Raw genomic sequence first — 27,939 nt, 5'->3', positions numbered from 1 at the left:
GCCCAGGGGCAGTGAACCAGAGAACCCAGGACAGCCCAGGACAAAGTCAGCCCACCCGTGACACCACAGCAGCCTACCCTAGATTTAAATTCGGATTAGTTGCCAACATTTACAAAGTACACACACGCACCATCTGGATTTCCAGTTTCTCTTGAAAAATGGAAAGATCTGGCCCCACTGGGCCCACATCCCACAGGCTACAGTCGACTTAAATGAGGGAGAACTTCCCCTCTAGTTGCGGCGTATCCACCCCAATTCACCCCAGTCCCCACCACCCGGGTGTCGGGGCCGTCCCTCAGGACACACCCAGCCCGGTTCACGTGTGTCACCTGCCGCTGGAGTTGGTGACCCCAGCTGCAGGTCAACAGGCATGTCAGGAAGGAGGTGGCCGGGGGCTGCACAGGCGCGGGAGCCAGAGGAAGGGGTCCTGCCCGGGGGGCAGCCAGCGGTGCCTGCCCGGGGGGCAGCCAGCGGTCCCCGGGGGTGGACAGCCCCTCCACGCCCTCCTGGGCAAGCAGAGATGCCGGCCTCGAGGCCTGGCAGAGGCAGGGAAGAAGGCAGGCCTGGCGAGGGGAAGGCGCCTCGAGGCTGCAGGGCACTGGCGACTGAGGTGGTCTCCGTTTATTGTCGGTGAGGAAAACCCTCTCAAATTAATACAGTGCGATCTTTCCCCATAGGTGTGCTGAGGGAAGGGGGCCCTAGAGGCACCCCGGAAATAGCTTACAGCAACAGTGCTTTGACCAAGAGCTGCTGGGCACATTCCCTGGGGGGAAGGTGGTGGTCCCCATCGGCTCCTCCGCTCCCACAGCCATCCCAGGGGGTGAGCGACCATGAGTCCTTTGGTAGCAACAAGTCGGGAGAGAACAGACAACAGACGAGTGTGAGAAGACAGGCTGGTGATGACCGCCCGGGAGTGGGTCCACTGCGCCCCAGCCCTGGGGTGGCGGGGAGAGCCTAAAGGAGGGGCCGGGCTGCAGTGCAGTAAAGGACCAGGGTTAGCACCTACGGCAGCAGCCCCGCCTGCTGCTGATCTGGCTGAGGGGCAGGGGCCAGAACTGCAGCTGGGGCCTGCCTCCCCGGGACCCTCCCTGCGGGGCCTCAGCACTAGGCTCCCACCCACCCCAGCACGGTGTCCTGGACAGGGAGACCTCCTACAGAATAAGGGGAGACGAGGGAAGCTCCTAGAACTATGAGGAACAGAGGGAGGGGTCTGTCCAGGCCCACTCGTGTCTGAGGACACGGTAACTACCTAAAACTTAATTAAGAGACTTCATAAATAGAGGTCCTGAGTGAGGAGAAAGAGAGTCAGGGCTGCCTGCACCGAAAGGAAGACAGGGACTCAGAACCAGGGCAGGGGCGGGAAGGCGCCAGCGTGGCTGAGCCCGGCTTACCGGCCTGCCAAGAGGGCAGAGCCCTGGGGGCAGGAGACCCAGGCCAGAGGTCCACCCTGGGCAGACCTCGTGGGCAGAAAGACCCAAAGACTCTGAGAGGTAAGGCTCCCCTCTGCACGTGGTACAGAAGGGAAGAGGGACCAAGGAGCTGCCCGGCACGGGAGACCAGGTGCTGGGTGGGACGAGGGGCGGGTGTGCTCGGCTGCGGCCGCTCCCCGGACCCAGGAGGCGGCTCGCTCCCTGGGTCAGTCACAGCATCTGGGGTCATCACAACCAGGCTGGGCAGGGCTGAGGCGCAGCTGCCGGTGGCTCAGAGGAGAGGGAAGAAAACTCTTTGGCCCAGACCAGCCAGAGGACCCTGAGGAGGGAGAGGCCATCACCCAGAGGCTCCCTCCCCTTAAGTCATCTTTCCCCTCGACTGATCCTGAAGGAAAGCTGGGCATCCCTGGCAGAGCACAGCCCGGGGGCGAGCCAGGAGCGGTGGAGTCCCCAGCTGGCAGCCCGCGCTGTTAGCTCTTGTCTCCCGGGGACTTGCTCTTGGTATCACGCTTGTTTCCTAGCAGCTTCAGCACCTTCATGGTCTTGAACTTCCCCTTCTTCTTGCCCTCGGGTTCAGCCTCCTTCTGGAACTCTGCAGAAGGGAGAGGGGAGTCGATCGGAGCAGGCCGGGGGTGGCGGTGATGGCCTAGGAGCGCTGGCCAACAGGCTCAGCCCACCGCTACCACCTCGCCTGGAACCGTGGGCACGCCCCTTCACCTTTCTGAGCCTCCCGGTTCTTCGTCTCTAGGACGGAACCCTACCCCTTCCCAGTGTTTCGGCAGGGATCAGGAGACGAGCGCCGTGAAAGCAATGGGGGAGCCCTACAGCGTGGCAGACCTTCATCTCTAAAAGGCTTGGTTCCCCTAGGCTGGTGCTCACAGCTCTGTGGGTTACAACACGAACACTGACTGTCAGAGGTAGAAGAGACCTCAGAAATCATCTGGCCCAGCCCCTAACTTATTACGGACGAGGAAAATGTGAGTTTTGAAACAGACTAACACCAACCGAGCTTTTTGCAGGTGCCAGGCCCTGGACTAAGTGCTTTATACACATTACCTCAGTCATCCTCAGCACACGCCCGGGAGGTGGGTGCCTCCATCACCCCCATTCCACGGACAAGGAGAGCGAGGCCTAGAGGGGTGAAGTGGCTGGCTCCAAGCCACCCAGCTGGGAAGTGCCAGAGCTGGGACTGGAATCCAGTCTAACTGGAGCCCAGACTTAACCGCAAGGCCACAGAATGAGTCACTGGTGGAACCAAGATTAGGCCCAGGGCTCGTGCCTCCCAGTCCAGTGCTCTCTTAACCATTCTAGGCACTATCGTGTCTGCGGGACGGCCTGCAGTTTGGTCCCACAGACCCCTCCTAGACCAGCTGCAGATCTCAAGGAGGAAAGCACAGTTTAAGGCAGACGCGCCCTGGGAAATGCTCCCATACGCCACCGTCCTCGCTGTGGGCACCAGGGCATCCCACACCCACTCTCCTGGCTGTAGGCTGACCTGCCTTGCTATACACGGCCTTCTTGGCAAAACAGGGGCTAGGAGTTTGCACACACCGTCCCTGTAGAGCCCACTCCAACCCTCTGTTCAACCTACCCCCCACCCTCCAGGAGTTGAAGTGGGCCAGAGCCCCAGGGGGGGCCTCACCTTTCTTCTTGATCATGGCTTCCAACATCTTATCTTCCTCTTCCTCCCTGAAATGAGAAAGGGAAGCTGAGTGTCCCACAGGAGGAAGGACGAGGTAATCTCTCAGGCCCCTCCAGACTCCGAGTCCACGCAGGCTGAGCAAGCGGCGCTGGGATGACTGGCAGTGAGGGCCCCGCCCCCAGGAAGCCCCAGGGAACCCCTCCCCCAGCCACGTCACCTCTGCCGGTCCTCATCTAGGCAGCTGACGATGGCGTTGCGCTGCTCGATGAGGGTCACGAGCTCCTGCATCAGCACCTTCTCTCGGCCCCGGTCCTCTTCTGTCCAGTCCTTTTCTGCCCAAGGAGAAAAGTTGGGGACATGAGTCCCAGGAAGTGAGGAACTAACGCCTAAGTGCTAAGGGTGGCTGCGGACCAGCCCCACGCTGGACACTCTGAGGGAGGGGGCCCAGATGGGCGGGGATTACAAATTTTTGGAGAAAGGAAGGTTGTCACAGGAGAGACCAAGGACACCAGTCTGCCTACCAAAAAAACTCTCCAAGGGGGCTCCGGGAGGTCCAGCACAATACGTGTTCTGAGAACACAGACCAGCACGTGCCAAAGAGTTTCCTGCTTTGTTCATGCACTCATTCAACAAATGTTCACTAGGTGGTTTCTTGGGGGAAGGATTCAGGCTGGGCCTGCTGAGAGCCTCCAATGGCGAGCTGGCCAGAGTGGGGCAGGGGTGGGGAGATAACAGGGAACCCCAGGGGTCCTCATGCAGGAGAAGCAATGTGACCCAAGGGGCATATTGGGACATTCATCTAATGCCATGAAGGAGGGTGGACTAGAGGGGTCCCTGGGGGCAGGGAGCCCTGCCAGGAGGTGTCCCTGATGTCTCAGACACCTGCTGCCCCTCCAGCCTCCTCTCAAGAACCTGAGCCATCCTACGGAACCACCCTCAGAGGCCCACCTGCACCTTGGTATTCCTCTCACCCAGCCCACAGGCTCCCAGGGGAGGGTTGCCCACACTTGACCTTCCCTCCACAACATCTGCCCCTACCACCTCCTCTTGCCAAAACTGGAACCGCTGACCCAGCATAGTTCTGGGGACAACGTGGGTTTCAGAGTCACCACCCCAGTTCAAATCCTACTCTGCTGCTTCCCAAATCTGGGGCCTGGGTAAGTTATGTCCCCAACCTACATGTGGGAAAACCGAGGCTTGCAGAAGTTAAGTCCTTGACCAGTGTCACACAGCAAGGGTGGAGCCAGTGCTTGTACCCGGCCAGCCTTGGAACGCTTTGATCCAAGCTACAGCCCTTACAGTGTCTTATGGATCTCCAGCCCACCTGGGGCCTTATAAACCAGTCTCACCCTCCAAAGGCAACAACCAGGACAGGATGACAAGCCCTGATGTGTTGCTACCACACAGAGAGGACTGGAGAAGCAACACAAAAAGCCCAGGGCCACGCGGGCCTGGGGTACAGAGGTGCTGTCCCCAATCCGGCCACAAGGTGTCGCTGCGGCTTCCTCTGAGTGGTGGCCACGCCCCAGCCTCCAGAGAGTTGGGAGTGATTCATAGGTGGCAGCAAAAAGCTGGGACATTCTGTGACTTCCTCAGGGACACTCCTGCCTCTGGGTCACATCCAGCCTCCCAAGTTCCCTGGTCAGTGGAAAAGCAGGGCCACTGTCCCAGCCGGCAGGAGGGGCTGCGTGTGCAGGGTCATGCCCAAGTCAGAGACATGGCTAGAAGCCCAGCTCCACCCCCAATGTGCAAGACTCAGCCTCTCTGGCTCTTCATTTCCTCATCTGTTGAATGGGAACAACGATTCCTACCACCTGGGCCAGAGGAAGTGGTCAAAAGCCCTGGCTCCAGCCTCTGGACACTCCACAGTCCTGTGGTCTCTCTCAGCCCACAGCTGTGCTCACCCCATGTCGTGGTCAGACCCCAGCTCAGCCACATAATAACCATCAGCCATCAGCCCCTCATAGGGCACAGAGTGTTTCCACATCCACCGGCTCCTGGGCCTTAGAATACCCTCCCAGGTGGGCACCTTCATCCCTGTCTTACACATGAAGCCATTGAGGCTCGGTGGGGCTAAGGAAGCTGCCTAAGGGCACCCAGCAAGTTAGCAGCAGAACGCAGGACTGTGTGACTCCACACCCAATCCTCCCATTGCCCCCCTCCATTCTCAGCACATCTTATCCCTCCCTCCCAGAGTCACCCTGAGCCACGCTGTGCAGGGGCACTTCCACCAGCCCTCCCCCCGCCAGCAGAGCCCTGCCATGCTCTGGCCTAACGGCCATGAGCCCAGAGCTGCCTCTAGACAGGTACCTGCTCTCCCTAGCTCAGCAAGGCAGCCCTGGGCCCTGGAGCCTGACCCCTCCCTGCCAGGAGCCCACCCACACCTTCCAGCAGAGGAGGGTACCAAAACAAGCCAGGCGAGACTTCCCTGGTGGCACAGTGGTTAAGAATCCGCCTGCCGATACAGGGGACACAGGTTGGATCCCTGGTCTGGGAAGATCCCACATGCTTCGGAGCAACTAAGCCCGTCCATGCACCACAACTACTGAGCCCGAGTGCTGCAACTACTGAAGCCTGCGCGCCTAGAGCCCTTGCTCCACAACAAGAGAAGCCACCGCAATGAGAAGCCCGTGCACCGCAACGAAGAGTAGCCCCCGCTCGCCACAACTAGAGAAAGTCCACACGCAGCAACGAAGACCCAATGCAGCCAAAAATAAATAAAATTTAAAAAAATTAAAAAATATTCTAAAAAATTACTTTATAAAAAAAAAAAAAAAGCCAGTCTGCTTCTGGTCTTGGTGTTCTCTGCAGGCCTGTCATCCCAACACCACAGATGTCACAGCCCCACACTGGCCATGCTGTTCCCTCTCCCATCTTGGCTTGAGCTTATTTTTCACCTGTTATGACCCAGACAGCACCTCCCGCCCTGTTCCCAGACTCTGCCTGTGCATCCTCATCAGGGCCCGGTCTGTCCACTCCCCAGCCCACTCCTCCATGTCACCAGGCCCCAGGGCAGGTGTCTGGGGAGTGGGTGTGGCCACACTCACCTGGCTTGTTGAGAAGGCACCGGAGCTCGTACTCCACGTCGGCCTGGCGTTGCTCCAGGTTCTGCTGCTTGAAGCTGGAAGGTGGGAATAAGGTGACGGTTAGTTCTGCGGCTGCCTGCCCTGTGTTGTCACTGATAAGGGAAGAAGGTGAAGATTCCCAGCCCTAAGCTCTATGGATCCTGGGGAGAGGAGCCAGGAGCCAAGGGGAGCAAGGACTCACACATAGATGAGCTCGGACTCCCGCCGAACCAGCAGATGCTTCTCGTGGATGAGCTTGAACCAGTCCACCAGCATGTCATCCTCACGGCCCTCTGGAAACCAGATGCCCACTGAGGCCAGGGCTGGGGGCAGTCCCCACCCTCAAAGGGGCCATGGCGGCTCCTACCCTGGAAGAGAGGCTCCCCCTTCCCGAGTCCCACCCGCCAGGCCCCCGGCAACTCCCGCACCATTCACTCCACCACGCAGCTTCTCCTCCAACAGGACCCCACGGTGTTCCAGGGTATCCAGCTGGCGCTCGATGGTGTCCATCTCTCCATGGATGTCCTCCTCGGGGATGTACTGGTCAGCCTGAACCTGCCCGACAGCGCCCAGTTACCTGAAGGTCAGCCCGCCCTCCCACCTGTTGGCTGCCAGGTGCAGGAGCTTCCCTCTTCTCTCCGGCCAGCACTGGCCTCCACAGGCCCTGCGCCCTGGCTCCGTCCCACACCCCGGTGTGGCGAGGGGTGGGTGTAGGGATGGCCACGCCCCTGCCATGCCCCTGGTCCCAGCATCGACAGGCATGCCCAGAGGGCGATACAACTTCCTCCTTTTCACGGCAACTTCCTCCCCTCCTCTGCCACTCCAGAAAATATATCACAATGTGCGAAAGTGACCCTATTAGAGGGAGAAACCTGAGAACACTCTAAGCTGTTTAAGTAGAAGTATGTCATGTGAACGCTTTGATCCTTGAACTATTATTAGTAACAATTTAAATGCATCACCCAATGCTTTTGGTCAGAGCAGCTAATCTGCTCAAAATCCCCCTGGCTGCAAGTTAATAAATCTCCCAGCTGGGCCTCCCAAGCATGCCCCCTCCAGCATCTGAGGGAAGCTGCCCAGGCAGCCCATCCTGTGGCAGAGTCCCACGGGAAGCCTGAGGCGGCCAAGGGAGGGGGCCCGGGCCCAGGCAGCCAGGTGTCTGGGGCTCCCAGCTGTACCTTGCGTTTGATGAGCGGGAAGCCGTGTCCTGGGGCAGGCGGTCTCGCTGGCTTGGAGCCCTTGGTGGCCTTCTTTACAGTTGGGGACGCTGTGGGTGATGCCTTCCGGTTAAAAGGATTCTCCTTGCAGGAAGACTAAAGGCAGGGAGACGTGGCAGAAGATAAGTCAGGGAGGGGTCAGTAAGACCCAGGCAGCTTGATCACATGGGACCATGGAAAGCAGGCGGTAGGGATCAGGCAGAGAGAGAACCCCACAGCAGCCAGTCGCTGAGGAACTCAGTCATTCAACAAACACTTCCACTTCCCAGCGCCTCCCGTGTGCTGCTGCTGCACTGGATACTTCTCTACGTTCCTGTTCAATTTTCACAACCACTCCACAAGGTGGGTAGTGTCGTGCCCATTTCACAGCTGAGTAAACTCAAGTTCAGAGAGGTTAAGTAACTGGCTCAAGGTCACGCTCTTCCCACGGGCCCAAGCTGCAGTGAGACTCTCTTTCAGGCTGGGGCAGCCCTCCGGCGCTGGGGGCAGTGGTCAGGACGCGCAGTTTAGGGTGGGACAGAGCTACAGTAGCTCATCCAGGCCTCACAACCACGCCTTTCCCAGCGGGGATTCCGGGGTTCAGCTCCTTGCCCAGGGTCCCCCAGCCAGGAAGAGCAAAAACAGGGAACCCACTAGCAGTAGAGGGAGGAGGAAGGTAGCTCCCTTCCTGCCCAGGAAAGACCCCCATCCTCTGCTGCCCCCTAGCTCTGCATTTTTCTGTCCTTCTGGGGTAATCCCTGTCCTGAGGCCAGCACAGCCGGGCAGGCCCCCCACTGGAACAGGTCTTGCCTGCCACGTGGGCAGTGCCAGCATCTTCCAACCACCCTCCCCAGCTCATCAGAAACAGGCATCACTTGAGGCCATGGAGTGTTCCCAGGAGTATTTACCGGGCTTTCCAACAGCTGGGGGGAGGAAGGAGGAGCCCCGCTCACCTCACCTGTGCCAGCCTGGGGGAGATTCCTTCAGGCTGGCAGCTGCTCTGGGATCTGAAGCAAGGAAAGTGCCAGGCCGGAGTCCAGGCGCAGCAGGGAGATAGTCTGGGCCCCACAGGGCAGCACCCGCCCAAGGGGCCTGCCTGTCTCCTGCCCCCAGTGTCTCGGATTCTCTCCGAATCCTGGGGTTAGGGTAAGGGATGGGGCACCCCAGGAGGAAGTCCACTTGGGCTCTGCCCACACCCTCCACAGTCACACCCAGAGGGGCCCAGCAGGGCCAAACAGCCCAAAGGCCCCTCAGTCCCTCAAGGGTTCTCAGCCACAGAACTCCTTCAGACCAACCTTTCACAGACCTCGGGACAGGAAACATGCTGAAAGGCAGCTGCCTGTAGGGGGCAGGGGAGGGGTGTCCAAAATCAACTCCCTCCCCCACCCCCCACCGCAAGGAACCCTGGGGCTCCTCAGAGCATCCGGAGGCCCAGAGATGGGACGGGCCTTCTCCAGGTCACACAGCAGGTGGTGACAGAGTTGGACAGGAGGCGGTTGGTTGCCCAGGCAACCGGGAAGGTTAGTGGCATTTGAAAGGTGCACAAACCAACAGCTCAGGCTCCTCCCCAGACTTATCCTCTGTCAGGTCGGTCAGACCAGGACTACAGCCGGGCCCTCAGAGGGCTGCAGAGTACGGGAAAAAATGCAGAATCAGAACCTGGTGGCGCAAAGGGACTCTGGTGGCAGGAGAGGCCCCCTCATGAACTAGGTGCCCAGAGGAATGTCCTGACCCCTGGTGACCCCTGGTTCTTGGCGTGACACTGAGAAACAAGTGCTTCACCAGCCACAGAGGTCAAGTGGAAAACGAGCTCCCAGGGATGGGTGTCCAGCAGACCCTCCTCGTGCCCACTGCAGCCCCCAGAGGGGATGGAGCGCAGGGCCAGCCTGGGAAGGGGCCTGGGAAGGGGAGCCCACAGCACGGGCTGTCCGCACCCCTGCAGTGGCACACAAGAGAAGCACCCAGTAAAGCTGTTTCCTCGGCCCTCTGCCTGTTGAGGGCCGACCCCTCCTCTACCCGTCTCCCCAAAAAACAAACTCTACACAAGGCACAGTCACCCCAGTACCCCACCCCGACCTGGCTGTGAGCACCTAGGGGGCAGGGATCGCCACAGTCATCTCACCTCTGGAGCCCAGGCCAGCCCATACACACAGGAGGGACTCAATGAACACCATCTGCCCCATTCTATAGGAGGGGAGACTGAGGTCTCTGGAGAAGGAAAATGACCCCAAGAAGGGAGTCATCCCCTCCCCTCTGTGCTCTACCCCAGGGGGCCTTGTAGAACAATCATCTAGGCCTGTCTCCCTGAGCAGCTTGTGAGCCCCTAGAGGGCAAGGACAGGGTCTCAACGCCACTGTGCCAGGGTCTGGCACAAACAGGACCTCAGTGAACGGAAGGGTGAACAGAAGGATGTGTGGGTAAGTGGTGGCTGGTGGATGCGTCCCAAATGGGCACGTGCGTGTGCTAGGCAGGTAAATAAGAGCTAGACGCCTCAAGACATGGAAGACCAGGCAAGTGGAGACATGAACAGATGGACGGGAGGTCTGGCTAATGGGTGAAAGGTTGGAGAGGTGGAGCTGTGCCTCAATGAATGGAGTGGTGAATGGGTAGATGGGCACAGCCAAGGTCACCCCACAAGTCAGGGCCAGCAACGATGGAAGGGTCAGAGACCCTGCCCTGAGACCAGGCCCACGGCCACTAGACAGGACAGCAGCCTTTAGCGAGGGTGAGGCACTCACCTTTACCTGGAGCTGCGGGGACGAGGTTCCAGGGGAAGGCGCAGGGCTCTTGTCTCCAACCAGCACAAGAGGGGTGGGAGCAGCGCCACTGCAGGGCTTGGCTGGAGGGGGACCTGGGCTGCCCCTAGTATTGGGGGCAAGGCCAGGGCTGGCTTGAGCTGTCCGGTCCACACTGGGCTGCACCAGCTCCCCAGAGGAAGACAGGGAGGAGTTGGCAGAGAGGCTGGCCGAGGTCCCAGGGGTGCCAGGGGCATGGACAGCAGGCTCTGAGGAGCTCTTGGGCACAACTGGCGGCTCCAGAAGCTCCCCACTTGGGGGCTGGCTGGAGCTCTCGGATGACAGGCTTTCCACGCTGAGGGCTGGCGACGGGGTAGCTGAGGGTGGCTCCGAGTGTGACAGGCGGGAGGTGTGGAGAGCTGTACAAACAAACACACAAGTGGGTGCCACATGAGGGGGCACAGTCAGGCCTTCCGGCCTCACCTAACACGCTCCACTCTCGACAGAGCTGCAGGCCCTGGCAACCCAAGTCCTCCACATCCAGACAGGCAAGAGCCCAGAGGACAGCAAAGGTGTGACTGGACCAAGGTCACTGGCAGACAAATCATCCAAATTCACCCTGCGCTCTTCGGGCTCTGGCGTGCGCCTCGTGGCGCGTCGTAGCCCTGGTTTCCTTACGGCCCTCGCTTCCTCATCCAGCGTGGCTGCAGCCTCCACTTCCCCTCCCATGTCTGATCTGACCCAAAGCAAAGCCAAACTGAAAAGGTCAAAAAAAAGCCTTGCTTCTGTCTGCCTTCTCTGCCTCTGACCCAAGCAGAGGTGGGAGGGAGGGCAGCAGGAGAGGGAGAAGCAGGCAGCCCTGGCGGTGGCCGGCTCCAGGCCAGGCATTGCCCCATGCCAGTTTTATCATCATGCGTTGAGGGACACCATGCTTCAGAGTATCATCTGCGCTTTCCCAGTGAGGCAACAGACTCAGAGAGGAGAAGGGCTGGGATTGGACCAAGCTGTGTCCGACTCAGAGCTCATCCCATTGGCTGCATCTCCCACCCGCCCATCACCTCCAATCAGCTGACCCACCACGCTCAGCTGGAGGGTCCCAGGGCACCAGCAGGGGCCGGAGAGGGGGGCCTGGGCCACCTGAGCACCGGCCTCCAGTCATCTCTAATGTGCTCTCGGACCCACTGTCTGAGGGGCTCCCACTGAGGTCTCAGAGGTAGCTGGACCCCAGCCATGGTGGAAGGTAACCAGGCACAGGGCCCGAGAAGATTGCAAGACGGCGAGAGGGAGGGCTGGGCAGAGGGAGGCACGGCGCCTGGGAGCTGGCCCACCACCTCCATATTCCGGATGGGGAGACGGAGGACAGACACAGGGGAGGAACTGCTCAGAGTCACTAGCACCCGTGTCACGCAGCCAGGTCAGAGCCCAAGCGCCTGGCAACTGGAGGAGAGTGACTAGATGGGCAGGACTGGAGCTAACCCCTGCCCAGCGCTTTCCACGAGCCTGACTCGGTGTTACGCACATCGATGGATAACACGTTTAATTCTCACAACAGCCCTGTGAGGTGGGTTACAAAGGGTTAGGAGTATAGTCAGGAGTCTGGGTTCAAATCCTGCCTCCACTGCTTAAGCGCTGTGAGGCTTTGGGCAAATCACTTACCCTCTCTGTGCCTCAGTTTCCTCACCTGCAAAATGGGGTATGATACCTACCTCACAGGTTTGCTCAAGAATTGAGGACAGACATGACACACACGGCACCTGGCCTGGAGGGGATCCTGTGGCACCACGTGCCCTTCCCTGGCCCTGGGCTGACCCAGGTGCTCAACCCTCCGAGTCCCAACTGTCAGGAGAGCTCCCGAGAACGGCACTCACCAAGGGGGGATGCACTGGGTGCTCGGGGGGCAGGGCGCTTCTTTGTCCTGGGGCTGCTCGTGGGGGTGATGCCGTACCAGGGGTGCAGGGGCTTGGGTGTAGACTCCGGGTGAGTCGGGGCAGGGCCAGTGGCTGGGCTGGGTGCAGCTGGGGGCTCTTCCTCCTCCTCCTCAAAGGGGTTGTAGGGCTTGGGCTCCGGGCCAGCCACCTCCGGGCCCCGTGGGGCCACCTCATCCACACCTCCGTTCTCCACCTGCCTGCTGTCCCGGCCCGGTGGCGGCGGCCCGGGGCTGCTGCTCGGGGGCAGCGGGGCTGGCTTCTTCTTTGGCTCTGCCTGCACCAGTGTGATCCATGGGGGGTCTTTCCTGGGGGCTGGTGTCCTGGACGGAGGCAGGAAGAAGCAGAAACCATTAGGAGGCAAGGGGGGCAGTGTCCTTCTCTCCCCAGACAGTCTTGAGTGCAGCCCAAAGGGGGTGGATGAGAAACTGCACACTTCTCCTCTCTCACCCCAGCCCAGTGGGGCCAGTCTGGGCCCAGAGCTGAAACAGAAAGAGGGGGGCCTCTCTCTTCCCCTTCCTCTGTCTCTGTCTCTGTCTCTCTTTTCCCTGCCCTCTCTCTCATGGACCATACAGGGGAAACACAGCTCCCAAAGAACAGCTGGCAATCGATGTCCTCGCCTGTGACACAGGGTCCCAGGGCTGGAGGATCTGAGCCAGGTGTACAGCTGAGCTTTGCTGGGTCTTCTATACTCTGCTGCTGATTCACACAACGACTCTAGTAGCGAGGCCTAGGCCTCCCTCGTTCCACAGGCAGCAGAGACTTGGAGGGGTGAAGGGACCCCAGAGGCAGCCGTCTCCACCAGGCATTGCTGCCCACAGGAGAGGGGGTCCCAGGGGAGCCACAGGGAAGGGGATGCGGGCACAGGCTCCTGCCCCCAGAGATGAGCCCCACCCCTTCTCGGGAGGGTGTGCTGGTGGGTCACATGGCCTTGTTACCCGCCCAGACCCCAGGGTACTCCCCTTCCCCCTACCAGGGCCCTGAAACCCCTCAGGGCCAGCATACCTCTCTGACAGCTTGGGTGTCCCTCTGGGCTTGGGGATGGGGGGTTCATGCAGCTTCCCTAGATGGGAAAGGAGAGTGAAACAAGTCTTCATGGGCAGCTGTGAGCCGGGCAGCAGAGTGGGGCACCCAGGGAGCCAGCCCAAGTGCCTGCCTTACCAAGGATGCCCTTCCGTCCCACCTGGCAAGTCATGGACTCCAGGTGGCCATGGCAACCTCACCTGCACCCTCGTACCTCCCCAGCCCAGCACTCAGGGAGATTAGATAAACACCAAAGGTGACAGGTAGAGAAGGTCAAAGGGGCAAGGCCAGGACACCGAGAGACCCCATTCATATTTCAGTTAAGAAGGGGGAACCCTGGACTTCCCTGATGGCGCAGTGGTTAAGAATCCACCTGCCAGTGCAGGGGACACGGGTTCGAGCCCTGGTCCGGGAAGATCCCACATGCCGCGGAGCAACTAGGCCCGTGCGCCACAACTACTGAGCCTGCGCGCTAGAGCCCGCGAGCCACAACTACTGAGCCCGCGCACCTAGAGCCTGTGCTCTGCAACAAGAGGAGCCACCGCAATGAGAAGCCCACGCACCACAACAAAGAGTAGCCCCCGCTCACCACAACCAAAGAAAGCCCGTGCATGGCAACCAAAAATAAATTAATTAATTAATTATTTTAAAAAAGGAAGGGGGAACCCAAGTGCCCCTCTGACACTTCCCCAAAGTGGACAGGAAATACTGTCTCAACTCAGCCCCAGGGTCACCTCCTCCTGCAAGCCTCCCCTGACTCCCAAGTGTCCTCTGTGAATCCCACCATAGCCTCTGCTCCCCCATCTTAACAGACATCTACATTCTACCAAAATCCTCATGTCTCTGTCCATCTCCCCCTCAAGACTGGCAGCACCTCAAAGGCACAAACAGGTCTGAACAGTATCTCTATCCCCAGCGCCCAGCTCAGGAAGAGGCCTCTACGAGTGCGGAACAGAACGAACAAGTCCCAGGGGGAGACCCTGGGAGTCTCCCTGCCCTGGGCCTCCTCTGATAAGAGTTGCCCAGCACGTCTCAGGTTACAAGGAACCATGTTTCCATGAGCTCATGGAAGCCCAGGGAGGTCATGTGGGAAGGTCTGACAATGAGGGGTGAGGCAGGGGTCTCCACTGCAGAACAGGCCAGCCTGGGGAGTGCCCCAGGGGCCCATCTGACCAGGGACACACCCTCCCCTACCCCCAGCCCCTGAGCTGTCCCCTGCCAGACATCCAGATGTGGACAAGCACACAGGCTGGGCCTGGGAGGGGAGGTCACCTGAGTGTGGACACAGAACCAGACACACTCGGGACACAGGGACACATGATGTACACTCCCTACACCCCGAAACTGAAGCACACAAGATGGACACAAGAGGACACACATCCTGGGCACACAGAATGGGGCAGGGATCTGTGTCCTTGCAGCATGGAGAACAGAGCATGCACCGGGGGGCCTCAGTAACTATTTGCTGTGTGAATTAATAACCTCAGCACCACGGTCATCCCCAGCACATCCACAGCACACACAGGCACGGACAGCGCGGCCCCACGAATACTCCCAGGCACACCTCAGGAAGCGCCCAGCCCCAGTCGGGCCCTTGCTCACCATTCACCAGGCCGCTGCCGCCTCCCTGCTCCACCAAGTTCTCCTGCTGCAGGCTGGACCGGGGCCGGGGCGTGGGGAGCATCAGGGCTGTGCTCTCAGAGGCCTTCCTGGGGGCAGGTGTGGGGCGGCTGCCCGGGGGGCTGGCCAGCTCCTGTGGTTTGCCGGGAACCCGGGGCTTGGTGGGGATCTGGGGTCGGCCCTCGGGGCTGGCCTTGGGTACGTCCACCTCGCCCCCGGCAGCCGCATTAGGGCTGGGGCCGCCTCTCTCCACATCCTTGGCTTCTTCTGTAAGTTGCTGCTGCTTTGGCTGTGGGGGGAGTGCAGGCCTGGCCCCTGACCGCCCACCGGGGCCCAGCCTGGCGCAGTGCTCCGCACACACGAAAGTGCCCTCCTCTGGCCCACTCCTGTAAGCTCCGGGGAGCAGGGTGCTGGAGCACCGCCGACACCTGCCAGGGAGAACAGGGGTGGGGTGGGATGGGGGGATCAACTTAGCCAGGCAGCCCGGCCCAGGGTGCTGGCTACCCCTCCTCCCAACTGCCAGCCTGGATCCCGTCTCAGTACCCAGAACTTCCCAGCGGAAAAGAAAAAGGGTAAATGTCAGAATCACAGCACAACAATAAAACCATGTGAAATCAGCAACATAAATTGTGAAACACGCCTTCAGTTTCTGCTGCAAGAGGAAGCAAAGGTTCCCCCAGCTCCACCGGAGGTTCCATCCAGCGTGCGGGCTGCCACTCATTAGTGGCTCAAGAAATCAATTTAGTGGTTTTCAACCAACCAGGTTTTTTTGTTTTGTTTTGTTTTGTTATGAAATAGAATAAAATACGATACATCAGAATGTATCACACTTGTTTTATGAAACTCTAATTCCAGTTGTGCATCTATTTATACAAGTTTGATTTCAGGGATGTACTTACAACTGGTCACACTGTCAAACGTATGTCACCATAAAAAGTTTTTAAAACACTGCCCTGATGGCCAGACGTGACTGTGTTTGTGCAATGGTTCCCTTCCTCGAGATTTTTCCCCCATGACACCTCAGTTCTGCAATCAGGTGCCTGGGGTTCCAGGTCCAGCCACCCCACACACACACACACACACACACACACACACCCCCCCCACACACACACCACAAACACACCACACACCCCACACACACACCACACACACACACCACATACAACATACCACACACACACCACACACACCACACCACATACAACACAAACACAAACACACACACAACACACACACAACACACACACCCACACAACACACACACCCACACACCACACACACACCACACACACCATACACACCACACACACACACCACACCGCACACACACCACACACACTACACACCACACACACACACCACACACACCACACACACCACACACACACACACCACACACACACCACACACACACACCCCCCACACACACACACCACACACACACACACACACACACACACTCTAAACCACAACTGAATACACACTATAACTCCCAGTCACTGGTTTCCATGGACTATTCAATTTTCTTTGCTGATTTTTTTTTCTAACATATCAAACGTTTTCATACATTCTCTAAGCTATTTATATTTTCCCTGCCTCTTATTCCATTTTCCTTAGACCTGGCTTCTCCTGGGAGCCACACACTGAAAGCAAGTTGTTACTATGATTTCTTTTTTTAACTGCCTTCTTTTAGGAAAAAAAAAAAAAGGAAGAAAAGACAAAAAATAAAAATAAAATAAGATCTTTAAAATGCTTTCTTTTTTCAACAGCTTTTAGAGCACATTCTGCCCCTTAAGCATCATCAGGTACTTAGTCTCAAACAGCTCTGGCCCCATTTCTGTCTCTAATTCTGTGACTGACCAAGTCTTCTCCCCTCACTAGGCCTTCGTTTGTTCATCAGTAAAATGGGGAAAAGCAAGATGCTCCAGCATGACGAGCCTGCCAGGGGTCTTGGCCATGGTGCTGAATCGAGGGAAGCTCCCTGCCCCCCCAGGGTCCCCCACCACTCACCGGAAGCAGTGCCGGTGGTACAGCTTGCCGTCGGCCAGGTAACGCTGCACCAGGTGCACGTGCTGCTGGCAGGCCGCACACGTGCTGGTGGGGGTCCGGTGGGCGCCCTGCTCTGACAGGCTGCCCGAGGAGCACTCACCGCCCTGCAGGGAACGGGGTGGGCAGACTGGGGGTGGGGGCGGGGTCACCAGCCATCCTGTTCAAGAAGACTCCCTGTTCCCCGCTCTAACGGTGGCCACCTCCCGAGAGTGCGCGGTGCTAACACACTCCATCAGAGCCCCAGAGGGGCAGAGGGTGGGGACTGTCACTGTTTTGCACGTGAGGAAACTTTTAAGTCCAGAAAGGGGGAAAGACTTGCTCAAGGTCACTGAGTCAGGATGGAAACATAAAAATCCGGACTTCCAGTTTCTGGGGCCCTCTCCGCCAGAGAGGCAGCTTCCGGCTGTATAATCCCTTCCCCTGAGCCGCTCTTGTCCCTCTCCCGTCCCCACGGGTGGGCCTTGCCTGACAGGTGGCTGCCCTCTTAGGCCCACCTCATCTGCCTTCTCTGTCCCCGCAACTAGAACCAAGCAGATTTAAGTCCCAGTTTCTCAGCTTCTAAGCACTGTGACCTTGAGCAAGCTGTTTTCGTCTCTAAGCCTTGGGTTCCTACCTGCCAAATGGAATCCTGTAACCCCTGCCTGTCTCAGCCCTGCACATGCTCACTGGGCACCCACCGTGGGCTGGGCTCCCTGTCCCTCAAGAGGTCCTCCAGCAAGGCGCAGATGGGAGCAGGTGGGAAAAGCCCTCTGCACACTGTGAAGTGCTGTCCAGATGTGAAACGCTGGTGTCACCCCCTAAGCATCTTGGAGCAGGGGGCTGGCAGTGCGGCCCCCACTTCCCAGCTGAGAGATCTTGAACAAATGACCAAGCCTCTCTGAGATTCAGTTTCCTCATCTGTACGTCGGGACACACAATACCCACCTCCCAATGTTGTTGAGAGGATTAAGCAGAATCACGCTAGGAAGTTTAAAGCTCTGTCTCACGGGAATCAAGGGGAGAATTTGCTGTATTGCATGGGTGAGTCCTGTCAGTCCCATGATGGAGAGTCAGTGCTGTGGATGCCCTGTGCCCCTCCCAGGCCGGCCATCCCCTGCCCCTACCGCCCTGGCCTGGTCTGTGAGAATCTAGTTCCAAAGCCAACGGGAAAGGGACCAAGAACACCCGCTGAATGCGGCAGTGGCAGCTGTCCCCCCACCCCACCTGCCCACCCCCGGCATCTGCCTACCTGAGCCCTGTCTCCTGGTTCCGCGGGAGTGGGTGCTTCAGATGGCGGGGAGGATGCTGCCAGGCCCTTTCTGGGTGATGAGACCCCGGCTGCCAAGAGACCAGAAAGAGACTCTGAGGCAGCTGGAGACCCTGGAGGTCCAGGAGGCCCAACCTGGCCTGAGCTTTGAGCTCCATGGCTACCACCTGAGGACAGAGCACCGATGCAGTGGGACCAGGCTCCCGCTTCACAGAGGCAGGGGATGCCTCCTTCCAAACTAAGTGCCGAGGGCAAGCTACCCAACCCTGCCAGGCCTCCGCAACGCGGGACAGTGACTCCCACCGCACAGAGCAGCGTGAAAAATAAGGCACCAGGGACTTCCCTGGTGGCGCAGTGGTTACGAATCTGCCTGCCAATGCAGGGGACACGGGTTCGAGCCCTGGTCCGGGAAGATCCCACATGCCGCGAAGCAACTAAACCCATGCGCCACAACTACTGAGCCTGCGCTCTAGAGCCCCCGTGCCACAACTACTGAGCCCGTGTGCCTAGAGCCCGTGCTCTGCAACAAGAGAAGCCACCACAGTGAGAAGCCCGCGCACCGCAACGAAGAGTAGCCTCCGCTTGCCGCAACTAGAGAAAGCCTGCGTGCAGCAACGAAGACCCAACGCAGCCAAAAATAAATAAATAAATTTATTAAAAAAAAATAAAATAAAATAAGGCACCAGGACAAGCACAGAACCATCAGCGCCCAACATGTGAAAGGACGGGTAGCTTCCTTCCCACGAGGCTGAACGGGTGAAGGGAAGGAAAGGAGAGGAACAACACGGCGCCGGCCTGAAGGTTCAGGAAGATGGGCTGGCTCCCTGGGGCCGAGGAGCTGCCCCACCCAAGCCCAAGTGGGCAGGTGCGGCCCGGAACCCTGCCTGCACGCCCTCGAACCGGAAGAAACCCACCCCGCAGCCCACCCGCCTCCTCCATGACTCCACTCCTTCATTACTTCAGCAAATATCCACTAAGCACCTACTCTGTACCCAGTGATTAAAATAAAACCCCCAAATTCAGAGAACTGTATACCAAAAGAAAAATCAATACTACTGTATGCTAATTCTTAAAAGTAAAATCCAGGGAGTTCCCTGGTGGTCCAGTGGTTAGGCACTTCCAGTGCAGGGGTCCCTGTATTGGATCCCTGGTTGAGGAACTAACATCCTGCAAGCTGTGAGGCCCAGCCAAAAAAAAAAAAAAATCCAAACTCCTTACTGTGGTCTAAGGCAGCAGCATTGTCAGAACCTCAGGTCACAATCCATTAACGGACCCTGAAATCAACTGAGTAGACTGCAATCAGCCTATCGTAAAGATGAACTAGAAGGAAATATCCGCGGGCATCTCGTGTTTTAAGGGGAAGAATCGCTTCCTGAAACCTGTTTCAGTGACATATGTGTACATGAACATGGATAATAATGGGAAACATATTTCTTACCATTAGTCATGGTCAAAAATTTGGGGCCCACTCCCTACCACCACCACTACCCCACCTCCCCACCCCCTACCCCCACCCCCACCCTGGCCTCACCTCCTCCTTCCCCCTCACTCCCCTGGAGCACATAGGTCCCCTGCTGCCCCCTTGCCTGGAATATTCCTCCCCAGATCTTCACATGGCCTCCTTCTCCTCCTTGTTCAAGGCTTAGCTCAAATGTCACCTCCTCAGAGAGGGCCTCCATGACTACTCACCTAAAATAGCCACTTCCTCCTCTCGTTGCTTTTTATACCATTACCTTATTTTGTTTCCTTATCGGACTCATCTGCAATTATATTAATTACTTTGTTCTCTCTCTCCCTCCCCCATCCTTTAGACTGCAAGCTCTGTGAGTCTGTATCGTTCTCAGCTCTCCCCCTAGCACCTAGCACAGTGTCTGGCACACAGTAGAGGCGCAATAAATATTTGTTAGATGAATGAATAAGTGCCAGGTGCTGGAGTCATGTAGCTGTGAACTAGACAGAGATGGTCTACAGGGGAGAGGGAGTAATCGAGATACTATGACCAGAGTCTTATATGTTCACCACAGGGCAGGGGGTTATAAGAGCACCTGGAGTATATCAGGGCAGGCTGCTTGGAGGAGGCAAAATGTGGGATGAGAGGATGAGTAGGAAAGAATGTGCCAGAGCATGGGGGGTGGGGACAGGGACTGGAGGATCACCAAGAAGAAAGGCTTAGCAGTAACGGAATGTGATATATTCAAAGCAGCACAAGAAATTCAGTATGACTACAGTTGGGGCAGTGAGTGGCTTAAGCTAAGTGGGGAGAGGCCCTCAGGGGCCCCGCTAAGAAACTGGGCTTCATCCTGATGACACCACCCCTGTCACCCTGGTAGGGGGGAGGTACCCCTCCTCTGAGTCCCTCAGCCACTGGGCCTCCTTCCGTCACACTCTGGTTCCAGACTAGGCTGTGGCTCCTGGAGGTCAGGGGTCAGCTGACGTGCCCAGGGTCACCGGTCTCCACGGAGCCTGGCACAAGATGAAAGGAGAGCACGGCACGGTGTTGTCTCAGCCACGGCCAGCTTCCAAAGTTACCCGGTCCAGTGAAAGTCAAGCCTGGCCAAAATTACCCTTGAAATCCCTCCCCTCACCCAGAAAGTACAGAACAGGACCATCTTGGGGAGCCTAAGAGCCAGCTTTGCCTCCAGCGTTGGAACACCTCGCTGCGTTTCCTCTGGTTGAGCAGCAGGTGGGATAAAAATGGTTTGCATTTAGGGGCTAAGCCGTATGGAAAGCACAAGCTGTGCCTTTAGCAACAGGAGTTCCCCACAGGTCCAGGGGGTGCTCTCGCCCCGGGCAGAGCACAGGGAGCTGGGCCACCAGGGTGACCTCACCCCCAGGGTGCCTGGTGAGGACCGGGAACAAAGTGGGCACCACCGACAGTATTACCAAGGGCCCTGCCCCACCTGCCCACCCCGCAGGTCCCCGGAAGGAGGCCCTCCAGAGAAGAGCTTAGTAGAGGGAGATTGGGGTTTGGCCAAAGGGAACCCTCCAGAAGATAAGACTGAATTGTGATTCTAGGTGAGCAAGCTAAACTCTAACCAATGAAATAAAAAAGTAATAATAATAGTAACCTTGAGTCCTCAATAAGGGCCAGACACAGGTCATTATTCCTCATTTGCTCCCATCAACCCTGTGAGATGGGCGCTGTTCTTATCCTCACTGCAAAGGGGACCCTAAGCCGAGAGGTGACCCTATGGCCCACTGTCACCCAGACAGTAAATAGCAGCACAAAAACGTTCAGTCCATGCTGCCTCTCACCAGACACTCAGCAGTTGAGAAATACTTTCATTTTTATTTCTAGTAAAATATATATAATGTTATTTGTTCAATTATAATAGTAATCCCTAGCATCATGGGGGGGATGGGGAGTAACAGATTATTTTAATCTTTTAATTTTTATGCTTTTTTCTATGTTCTAATTTTCTACAGTAAGCATGTTTTACTCCCAGTGAGAAAAAAAAAAAAAGCCGTACTTCCTAGAATACTTTTTTTTTTAAGAGATGGGCTGAGATTGTCCTCATGGAGAGCAGAGGTTGGAGGAAGGACTGACATGGAAGCGGAGGGGCAAGGTGCCCACCCCCAGAGGACCCCTGACAGCAGTGACACAGCGCAGGAGTCGGGACGCCCGAATCTGGTTGTCCTGCTGTATGACCTTGAGCTCCTTCCTTCCCCTCTCTGAGCCCATTTCCTCTCTGCGGAAGACAAGGCCCAGGAGAGATCCCCGCATGGGGACTCTCCAGGCAGGAGGCTCAGTAGCCACCCAGTGACCTGACTCAGGGCAGAGAAATACCCTTGTAGCCTCCCATCCCCCCACCCCCACCCCCCTATCCCACCCCACACAATTCCCCAGCCTCTTAGTTCTCAGGCCTTGAAGGTCACTGCTGAGGAAGATGGTGCACAACAGCCCTACAGGACCACTTCCCCGTTGGAGGAAAAAAGCCCCAGGGAGGTGTCTGCAAACAGGAAGTGAGGGTGGGTGCCAGAGAGGTGAACTCACAGACAGCGGATGAACTCGCCCTGCTTTGTCTCCCCTGACATTATTAATTTTTTTTTGTTTAATTTTTTCCCACACCAAGTGGCTTGTGGGATCTTAGTTCCCCGACCAGGGATTCAACCCGTGCCCCCTGCGCTGGGAGCGCCGAGTCCTAACCACTGGACCACCAGGGAATTCCCTCCTCTGACGTTATTTCGCTCAGTTACTGGTTCACGCGTTTGTTGTCTGTCTCCCCCGCCAGACTATGAGCTCCCCGAAGGCAGCGACCTCCTTCACCGCTGTACCCCCCCGGGGCCAAGAACAGTGTTATTTTACTCAATTAATATTTCAGTGAGTGAATGAATGATGAGTTGCCTCCCTGTGCCTGTTTGCAGCTCAGAAGACAGTGGGACACGTGCCCCGCCCCCAGGGCCAGCCTCCCTGAAGGGCTGCACCCCTCTCACCTTGGCCAGGGCTGGCGAAGTGGTTGTAATATTGGGACACGTAGGTCATGATGCTGAGGCAGTCAGGGACACTCATGGAGACCATGTCATTGGGGTCCAGGAGAGCAGGGATACCCAGCTCCTTCTCAGCCACTTCAAAGGCCTGGGGGGTGCAGATGCCAGGGTGGGGGAAGGTTTGAGGCAGAGGGGGAAACGTGGGGTGGGGGGCAGGTGCAGGGGTGGGAGAAGGATGCGGGGTGCACAGAAGCAGTCACAAGCAGGAAGAGGACGACGAGGCAGGGTCAGCGGGCGCCACTCTGCATAGACCCAGCTTTGCTCAGCGGGATGAGGGGGATGAGGGCAGGGGTGACTGTTACCTGGAGAAGGGGAAGGTCTGGCGCTCCAGGCACAAGCGGGCCAGAGGGGAGCAGGGGGTGGGGAGAGGAGCAGCCAGGGCCCCAGTGCAAGGCAGCTTCTCTGGGAGCTGGTCCACGAGCCCCTCACCTCAGCTCCTGCCCTGCAAGACCCCTGCCCTCCAATACACACCCTCCCAAAACACACAGCCTCGTGGGCTTCCATCTGTCTGGGGGACTCACCAAACGGTTATTCTCGAAGACATTGTCCTTGGAAAGTGAATCAAACTCTCTGCAAGAGACAAAGTGGGGGAGGAGCATTGAGGAGAGGGCTGGGGCAGGGGTGTGACCAGTGGAGGTGACCACATCCCAGCCAGCCTGGGTCTCAGCAGGGTTGGGGGAGGGGTCTGTGGACTGTGGAAGAGGAAACTGAGGCAAGGAACGCATGCTAATAGAGCGGGGGCTGCCAGGTGGGGCAGAGAATGAGCACATGGCCCCGGGGGGCCTCCAAGCAGAGGCTGGAAATCACTCAGAAGGGGCGGGGTTGAGAAGCCCCAGCTTCAAGTTTATCCCCCAGGAAGCCATGTCCTGACTCAGTGGCAAAGATAAAACTAAGACCAGGACCAATGCTGGTGACAACAAGGACACCCACGGATTGCTGACCTCACGCTGAGCACTGGGCTGAGCTCCTGTCTTGAATTTATTTTCAACTCTACTTGGCAGGTATTTACCCCACTTTACAGATAGGGACACTGAGGCCCAGAGAGAGGAAGCCACCCCTGGAAGAGGAAGCCGCCCTGGGAATCCACATTTCTGTTCCTTCCACTGCATGTCACAAACCTGGAGAAGCCACACCAACTTGCTGAAACCCTTACCCAGGCCGAAGAGGAATGTTGTTTCAGTGGGGCCAGGAATAGAACAAGTCTGAACCAGCCTGGAAATAGTACATTCTCCAGAGCTGCCGACACTGAACGGTTGGCCAACCCTGCTGCGCCACTCCTGGGGGCACCATCCTTCGGGGAGCAGTGAAGGGTGTCCCAGTTCCTAAGCTGGGACAGGTGAGAAGTGGCAGGGCCTTCTGAGTAACCTAGCTTTTATTTATTCCCCTCCCCGCCTCCTGGCTCCAGCTGCTGGAGTGGCTGAAACCAGCAGAGGAGACCCAGCCTTCTTGCTCAGCAGCCTCCTGGGTGCACCCGCCCCACGCCTTGTCCTTCTATGGCTGGAAACTGCAGCCTGACTGCCTGAGACGTGGACCCAGAGGCCAGAGAAGGCAGTACGGCCTCCAAAGTCTGGGTCCCAGGCCCTGTTCTTCCAGGTCAGGCTGTGTGACCTTGGGCGGGCCGGCAGTCCTTGCGGCCTTCGTTTTCCCATCTGCAAACTAGGGGAAGCCCTCGTACCACCTCCCAAGCTGGTGGGGAGGACCAGGCTTGTTAGAGGCAGGCCTCACAGACACAAGAGAGCCCTCCTCCTCCTGCCCACCTGCCTGCTAACTTCTCCAGGCAGAGATCAAGGTACAGTGAACCGTGGGCCAAGGCAGGAAGGGGTAGTTTGCAAACCCCAGGAGGTGCCCAAGGCCAAAAGGCCGAGTGGACTGGGGAGGGGATTGTGCATGCACTTCAGCCCCTTTTGCCACCTCTGGCCAGACCGCTTCCTTCTCCCCTCAGCTGGGTCCCGAACTCCTCCCCTCGCTTGGCCACTGCCTAAGAGTGTGACCCTGAGCAAGCTACACAACCTCTCTAAACCTCAGGGACACTGTGACACCAGCCCAGCCCCCAACAAAAGCTTGTTCTGAGGCCGAATGAGACAAAAGCAGCTTGTCTGGGCCGTTTATCTCAGTCTCCCAGCAGTGTTCTTAGAAGGCTAGGGTCACATTTTGTTCACGGCGTGCACTCCACACCCTCCACAGTGCCCGGTACTTAGTAGGCACTCCATAAATGTCTACGGAATGCATAAATGCCAGAAACAGCGTGAAAACTGTAAAGGTCCCCAAGATACTACGATTTTTCCTCCACTTCTCCCTCCCCTACCTTCGTCCCTAATCAACATCTAGGCTTTGGAAACATATTTTCTGAGTTTTCGAAGGCTGGGAAGTTCTATTTGGCTCTGGGGGAGATGAGGAGCACAAAAATGAAACCCACATGGTCCCTGCCCTCAAGGGAGCTTAAAGATGCCTAGATTTGGGGAGGGGGAATGACACAGCTTGAGAAGCCTGAACCACTTTAGAAGATGGTACTTGCCCTCGCCCCTACCCCAGCCCTACTCTCATGGAGATCCTCCCTAGCCATCACTGAGGTCTTCTCTATGCCTCACATAGGACCTGGGCCTCAGTTTTTCTCCCGTGCAATGGGCTGGCAGCCCAGATGCTGGCCTGCCTTGCAAATGAATGCCTGGACCTGATTCTGGATCTCTTCTCAGGAGGGAAGCCCCCTCCGCTCGACACGAACTCTAGCCGCATCCCTCCCCGTGGCCCCATCCACCCTCCTTAGCCAGCAGGAAGCCCTAAGCACTCTGGCCCAGCCACATCTCCCAGCCCTCCCTGCCCTGTGCTATGGGCTCCAACAGTGCCGCCTGTGTCTCTGCTCAGGTGGTCCCCTCTGCCGGGAATGCCCTTCCCTCGGCCCTGACCCGGCTCCTGCTATCTCCTTGAAGACTATGTGACGGCTGGGAGGCCTTCCCAACCTAGCCCTTTGATACAGCACTTCCCACGTGGAGTTATCAGCACTGCTTATACATCTGTTACCCCCATAGGCCACGGGAGACTGTGTGGGGTTTGCCTCTTGGTTGGTTAGTAGCTATTTCCATTACCAGGCACAGTGTCCAGCACAGAGTATAACTCTGCAGACACCTGTGGAATAAATGAAGGAATGAGACACTTTCATCATCCCTTCCTGCTTAATAACACTACTTATAATACTAATGTTAATTGAATGTTCATTGTCCCATTTAATTTCTCCCAACAATCCCGTGAGGTAGGTCTTATTATCAAGCCCACTTTACTGACCAGGAAACTGATGCCTGGAGGGATCCAGTGATTTTCCCAAGGTTGCACACCTAGGACATGGAAGAGCTGACCGGAAACCAAGCAGCCTGCACTTTGTGCTGGCAGGCTCAGGTCCATTGCGTGGCTTAGCTTGACACCCGAGTCCTGTCACACACTGGCCAACCCTGCCTCACCACTTGCCCCCCAGCCAAAACAGAAGACCCCTCGAGCCCTCCGCTCTAATGCGTGGGTCCAATCTGGGTGCCCTTCTTCTCCATCCTTCAAGGCCCGGCTCCTGAGCCCCCTTACCCCGTGGCACAGGCCCCACAAGAGGCAGCGGCCAACCTACATCTCCACCTCATCTCGTTCACTTCTGCATCCACACCCCCCAAAACCCTCTCCTCCAGGGCCCACCCCACCACCTACATGGTACAGAATAAACTAAATGCATCTACACCATCGAATCCTTGAGGCAATCCTTCCCTTCCTTCCCTCCTTCATCAAAGCCTCCCAGGTGCTGTCTTTGGGGAGCACAGGTCTGGAGGTGGAACAGACACACAAAGACTCCAGACCCTGTGAGGCTTGGGGAGCCCTGTCTGAGGGGCTGTAAGCAAGACAGACAAGGACCATGACTCTTGTCCGCAATTTGCAGATGAGACCGGAAGTACAAGGAATGGCAGCTGCCAGATAAACATGCACTCAGTGTTTTATGAATGAATGAATGAATGGAAGAGGTTCCAGGGCCCAAGGAAAAGGGAGCTGAGATAGAAACACCAAGTCAACTGCTCTGGGGTCTGAATAAGTTTTCCCGTGGAACCTCACTGGGCAGCTGGGGGCAAGAAGAGGCCATTTCACACCCTGGAACAGCCCATTAGGGCTGTAGGTCAGACCCTAGGAGTCTTCACTCAGCCTCCCTGCCCCACTGAGGACAGCAGGACATGGGGCACACACCTGGGGAGACAGGTCTGTGTCCTAATGGGGAGGGGGTTACATCCATTCATCTGACCTCTATTAACCTAGGGTCTCCTCTGTGCCAGGCACTGTGCTAGTGCCCTGGAAACAAGATCGCATGGGGGAATCAAAGCAAGGGGGCCCCACAGAGGGAACAGGCCTCAATGCCCCACGTGGAGGGGGCTGCTCAGAGTGCCTGTTTAAGAGTTTAGTGTAAGAAAGGCCCAGGGTTCCCGAGGAGGGCTCGGTGCTCCTTCAAAGAGGCAAGGCCTTGGGGGCTTCGGTGTCCCTTTGGCGGAAATCAGTGCCCTGTGGGCGGGGCCGGGGCCTCAGCAGAAAGACCAGCATGGGGGGCGGGCTGTGTTCCAGTGGGCGGGGTCAAAGAGGCCAAGTGGGGGAGGGGTGTGCTGGATCAGAGGGTCTCCGCGAGGCGTTGGGGGCCCGCGGGAGGGTGGGAGTCTTGGCCTCCGGGGGCGGCGCCTGCCGCAGCCCCGGCTCCGCGTCACTGAGGGGGGCGGGGGTCCCCAGCTCGAGCCCGCGCCGCCCTGCGCCCCGACCGGCCGCCCGCCCTCCCAGCACTCACAGCAGGTCGGGCCGGTGCCGGTGCAGGATGGCGCAGAAGGCCAGGCCGTCCCGGAAGGAGCTGCTCAGGTCGCGGATGTCCACGCCGCGGTAGCCCTCGCACTGGCGGCGGCACCAGGCCAGCAGCGCGACCCGCGGCCCCGCCATGAGCCGCGCGGGGCTCGGGTCCGGCTCCGGGCGCCGCCGGGACCGGGCTTCACCCTCGGGCCCGGCTCGGGCCGGTTTCCGGCTGCGGCTGCGGCTGTGGCTCCGGCGCGGCCCTGCCGCCGCGGCTCGGAGCTCGGGGCGCGACCCGCTTAGCGGCGGGCGCGGGGCGGGGAGGAGGCGGGGCCGCGGCCTCGGAGCCCTCGCTCGGGCTCCGGAGCGGGGTCCCGGCTCGGCTGCCTGCTTCCCACCCGGACCTGCCCGGACCTGCCCGAGCAGCCGCTGCCCGAATGGCCCGGCCCGGCCGGCCGCCGCCTACTCACCGCCGCCAGCTCCCCTAGCTGTGGGCCGGCCGCGGGCGCGGGCGTCCCGCTGGCCTCGGTCCCCGCCCGCCGCCGCGGGGGAGCGGGGAGGGGGCGGTGGCCTGGCGCCCCACCCAGCGGCGGCTCCGCCCCCCAGACGCGGACCCCCCCCCTCCTCACGGGCCCAGCACCCCACCGCCCCTCTCCTCGGCGATCCCGGTCACCCCTTCCCACCCCCCGCCGTGGACCCCTCAGAGAACTCTGGGATGGCCCCTGAACCCCT

General features: G+C 58.3%; 1 protein-coding gene across 2 annotated transcripts; it reads right to left on the bottom strand.

Moving 5' to 3' along the window:
• Positions 1–134: 134 nt before the first annotated feature.
• MICALL1 (MICAL like 1) lies at positions 135–27,734 on the bottom strand. Of its 2 annotated transcripts, none has more exons than XM_068559897.1 (16): positions 27,212–27,734; positions 22,941–22,989; positions 22,366–22,507; positions 17,914–18,002; positions 16,647–16,789; positions 14,619–15,064; positions 12,999–13,056; positions 11,937–12,316; positions 10,072–10,487; positions 7,316–7,450; positions 6,566–6,692; positions 6,340–6,430; positions 6,120–6,193; positions 3,290–3,404; positions 3,073–3,119; positions 135–2,022 (listed from the first exon to the last, which is right to left on the bottom strand). In XM_068559897.1, the coding sequence occupies exons 1-16, from the start codon at positions 27,355–27,357 to the stop codon at positions 1,901–1,903; spliced, it is 2,580 nt and encodes an 859-aa protein (XP_068415998.1). In that variant the 5' UTR covers positions 27,358–27,734; the 3' UTR covers positions 135–1,900. The 2 variants fall into 2 exon arrangements, with proteins under 2 accessions (XP_068415998.1, XP_068415999.1); XM_068559898.1 differs by having other exon boundaries at positions 10,078–10,487.
• Positions 27,735–27,939: the final 205 nt, after the last annotated feature.

The sequence above is a fragment of the Eschrichtius robustus genome, chromosome 13 (genome assembly GCF_028021215.1).
Source record: "Eschrichtius robustus isolate mEscRob2 chromosome 13, mEscRob2.pri, whole genome shotgun sequence".
Lineage (NCBI taxonomy): Eukaryota > Metazoa > Chordata > Mammalia > Artiodactyla > Eschrichtiidae > Eschrichtius > Eschrichtius robustus.
Note: the sequence above shows the minus strand (reverse complement) of the source record. Positions and strands in the feature narration are given on the sequence as shown.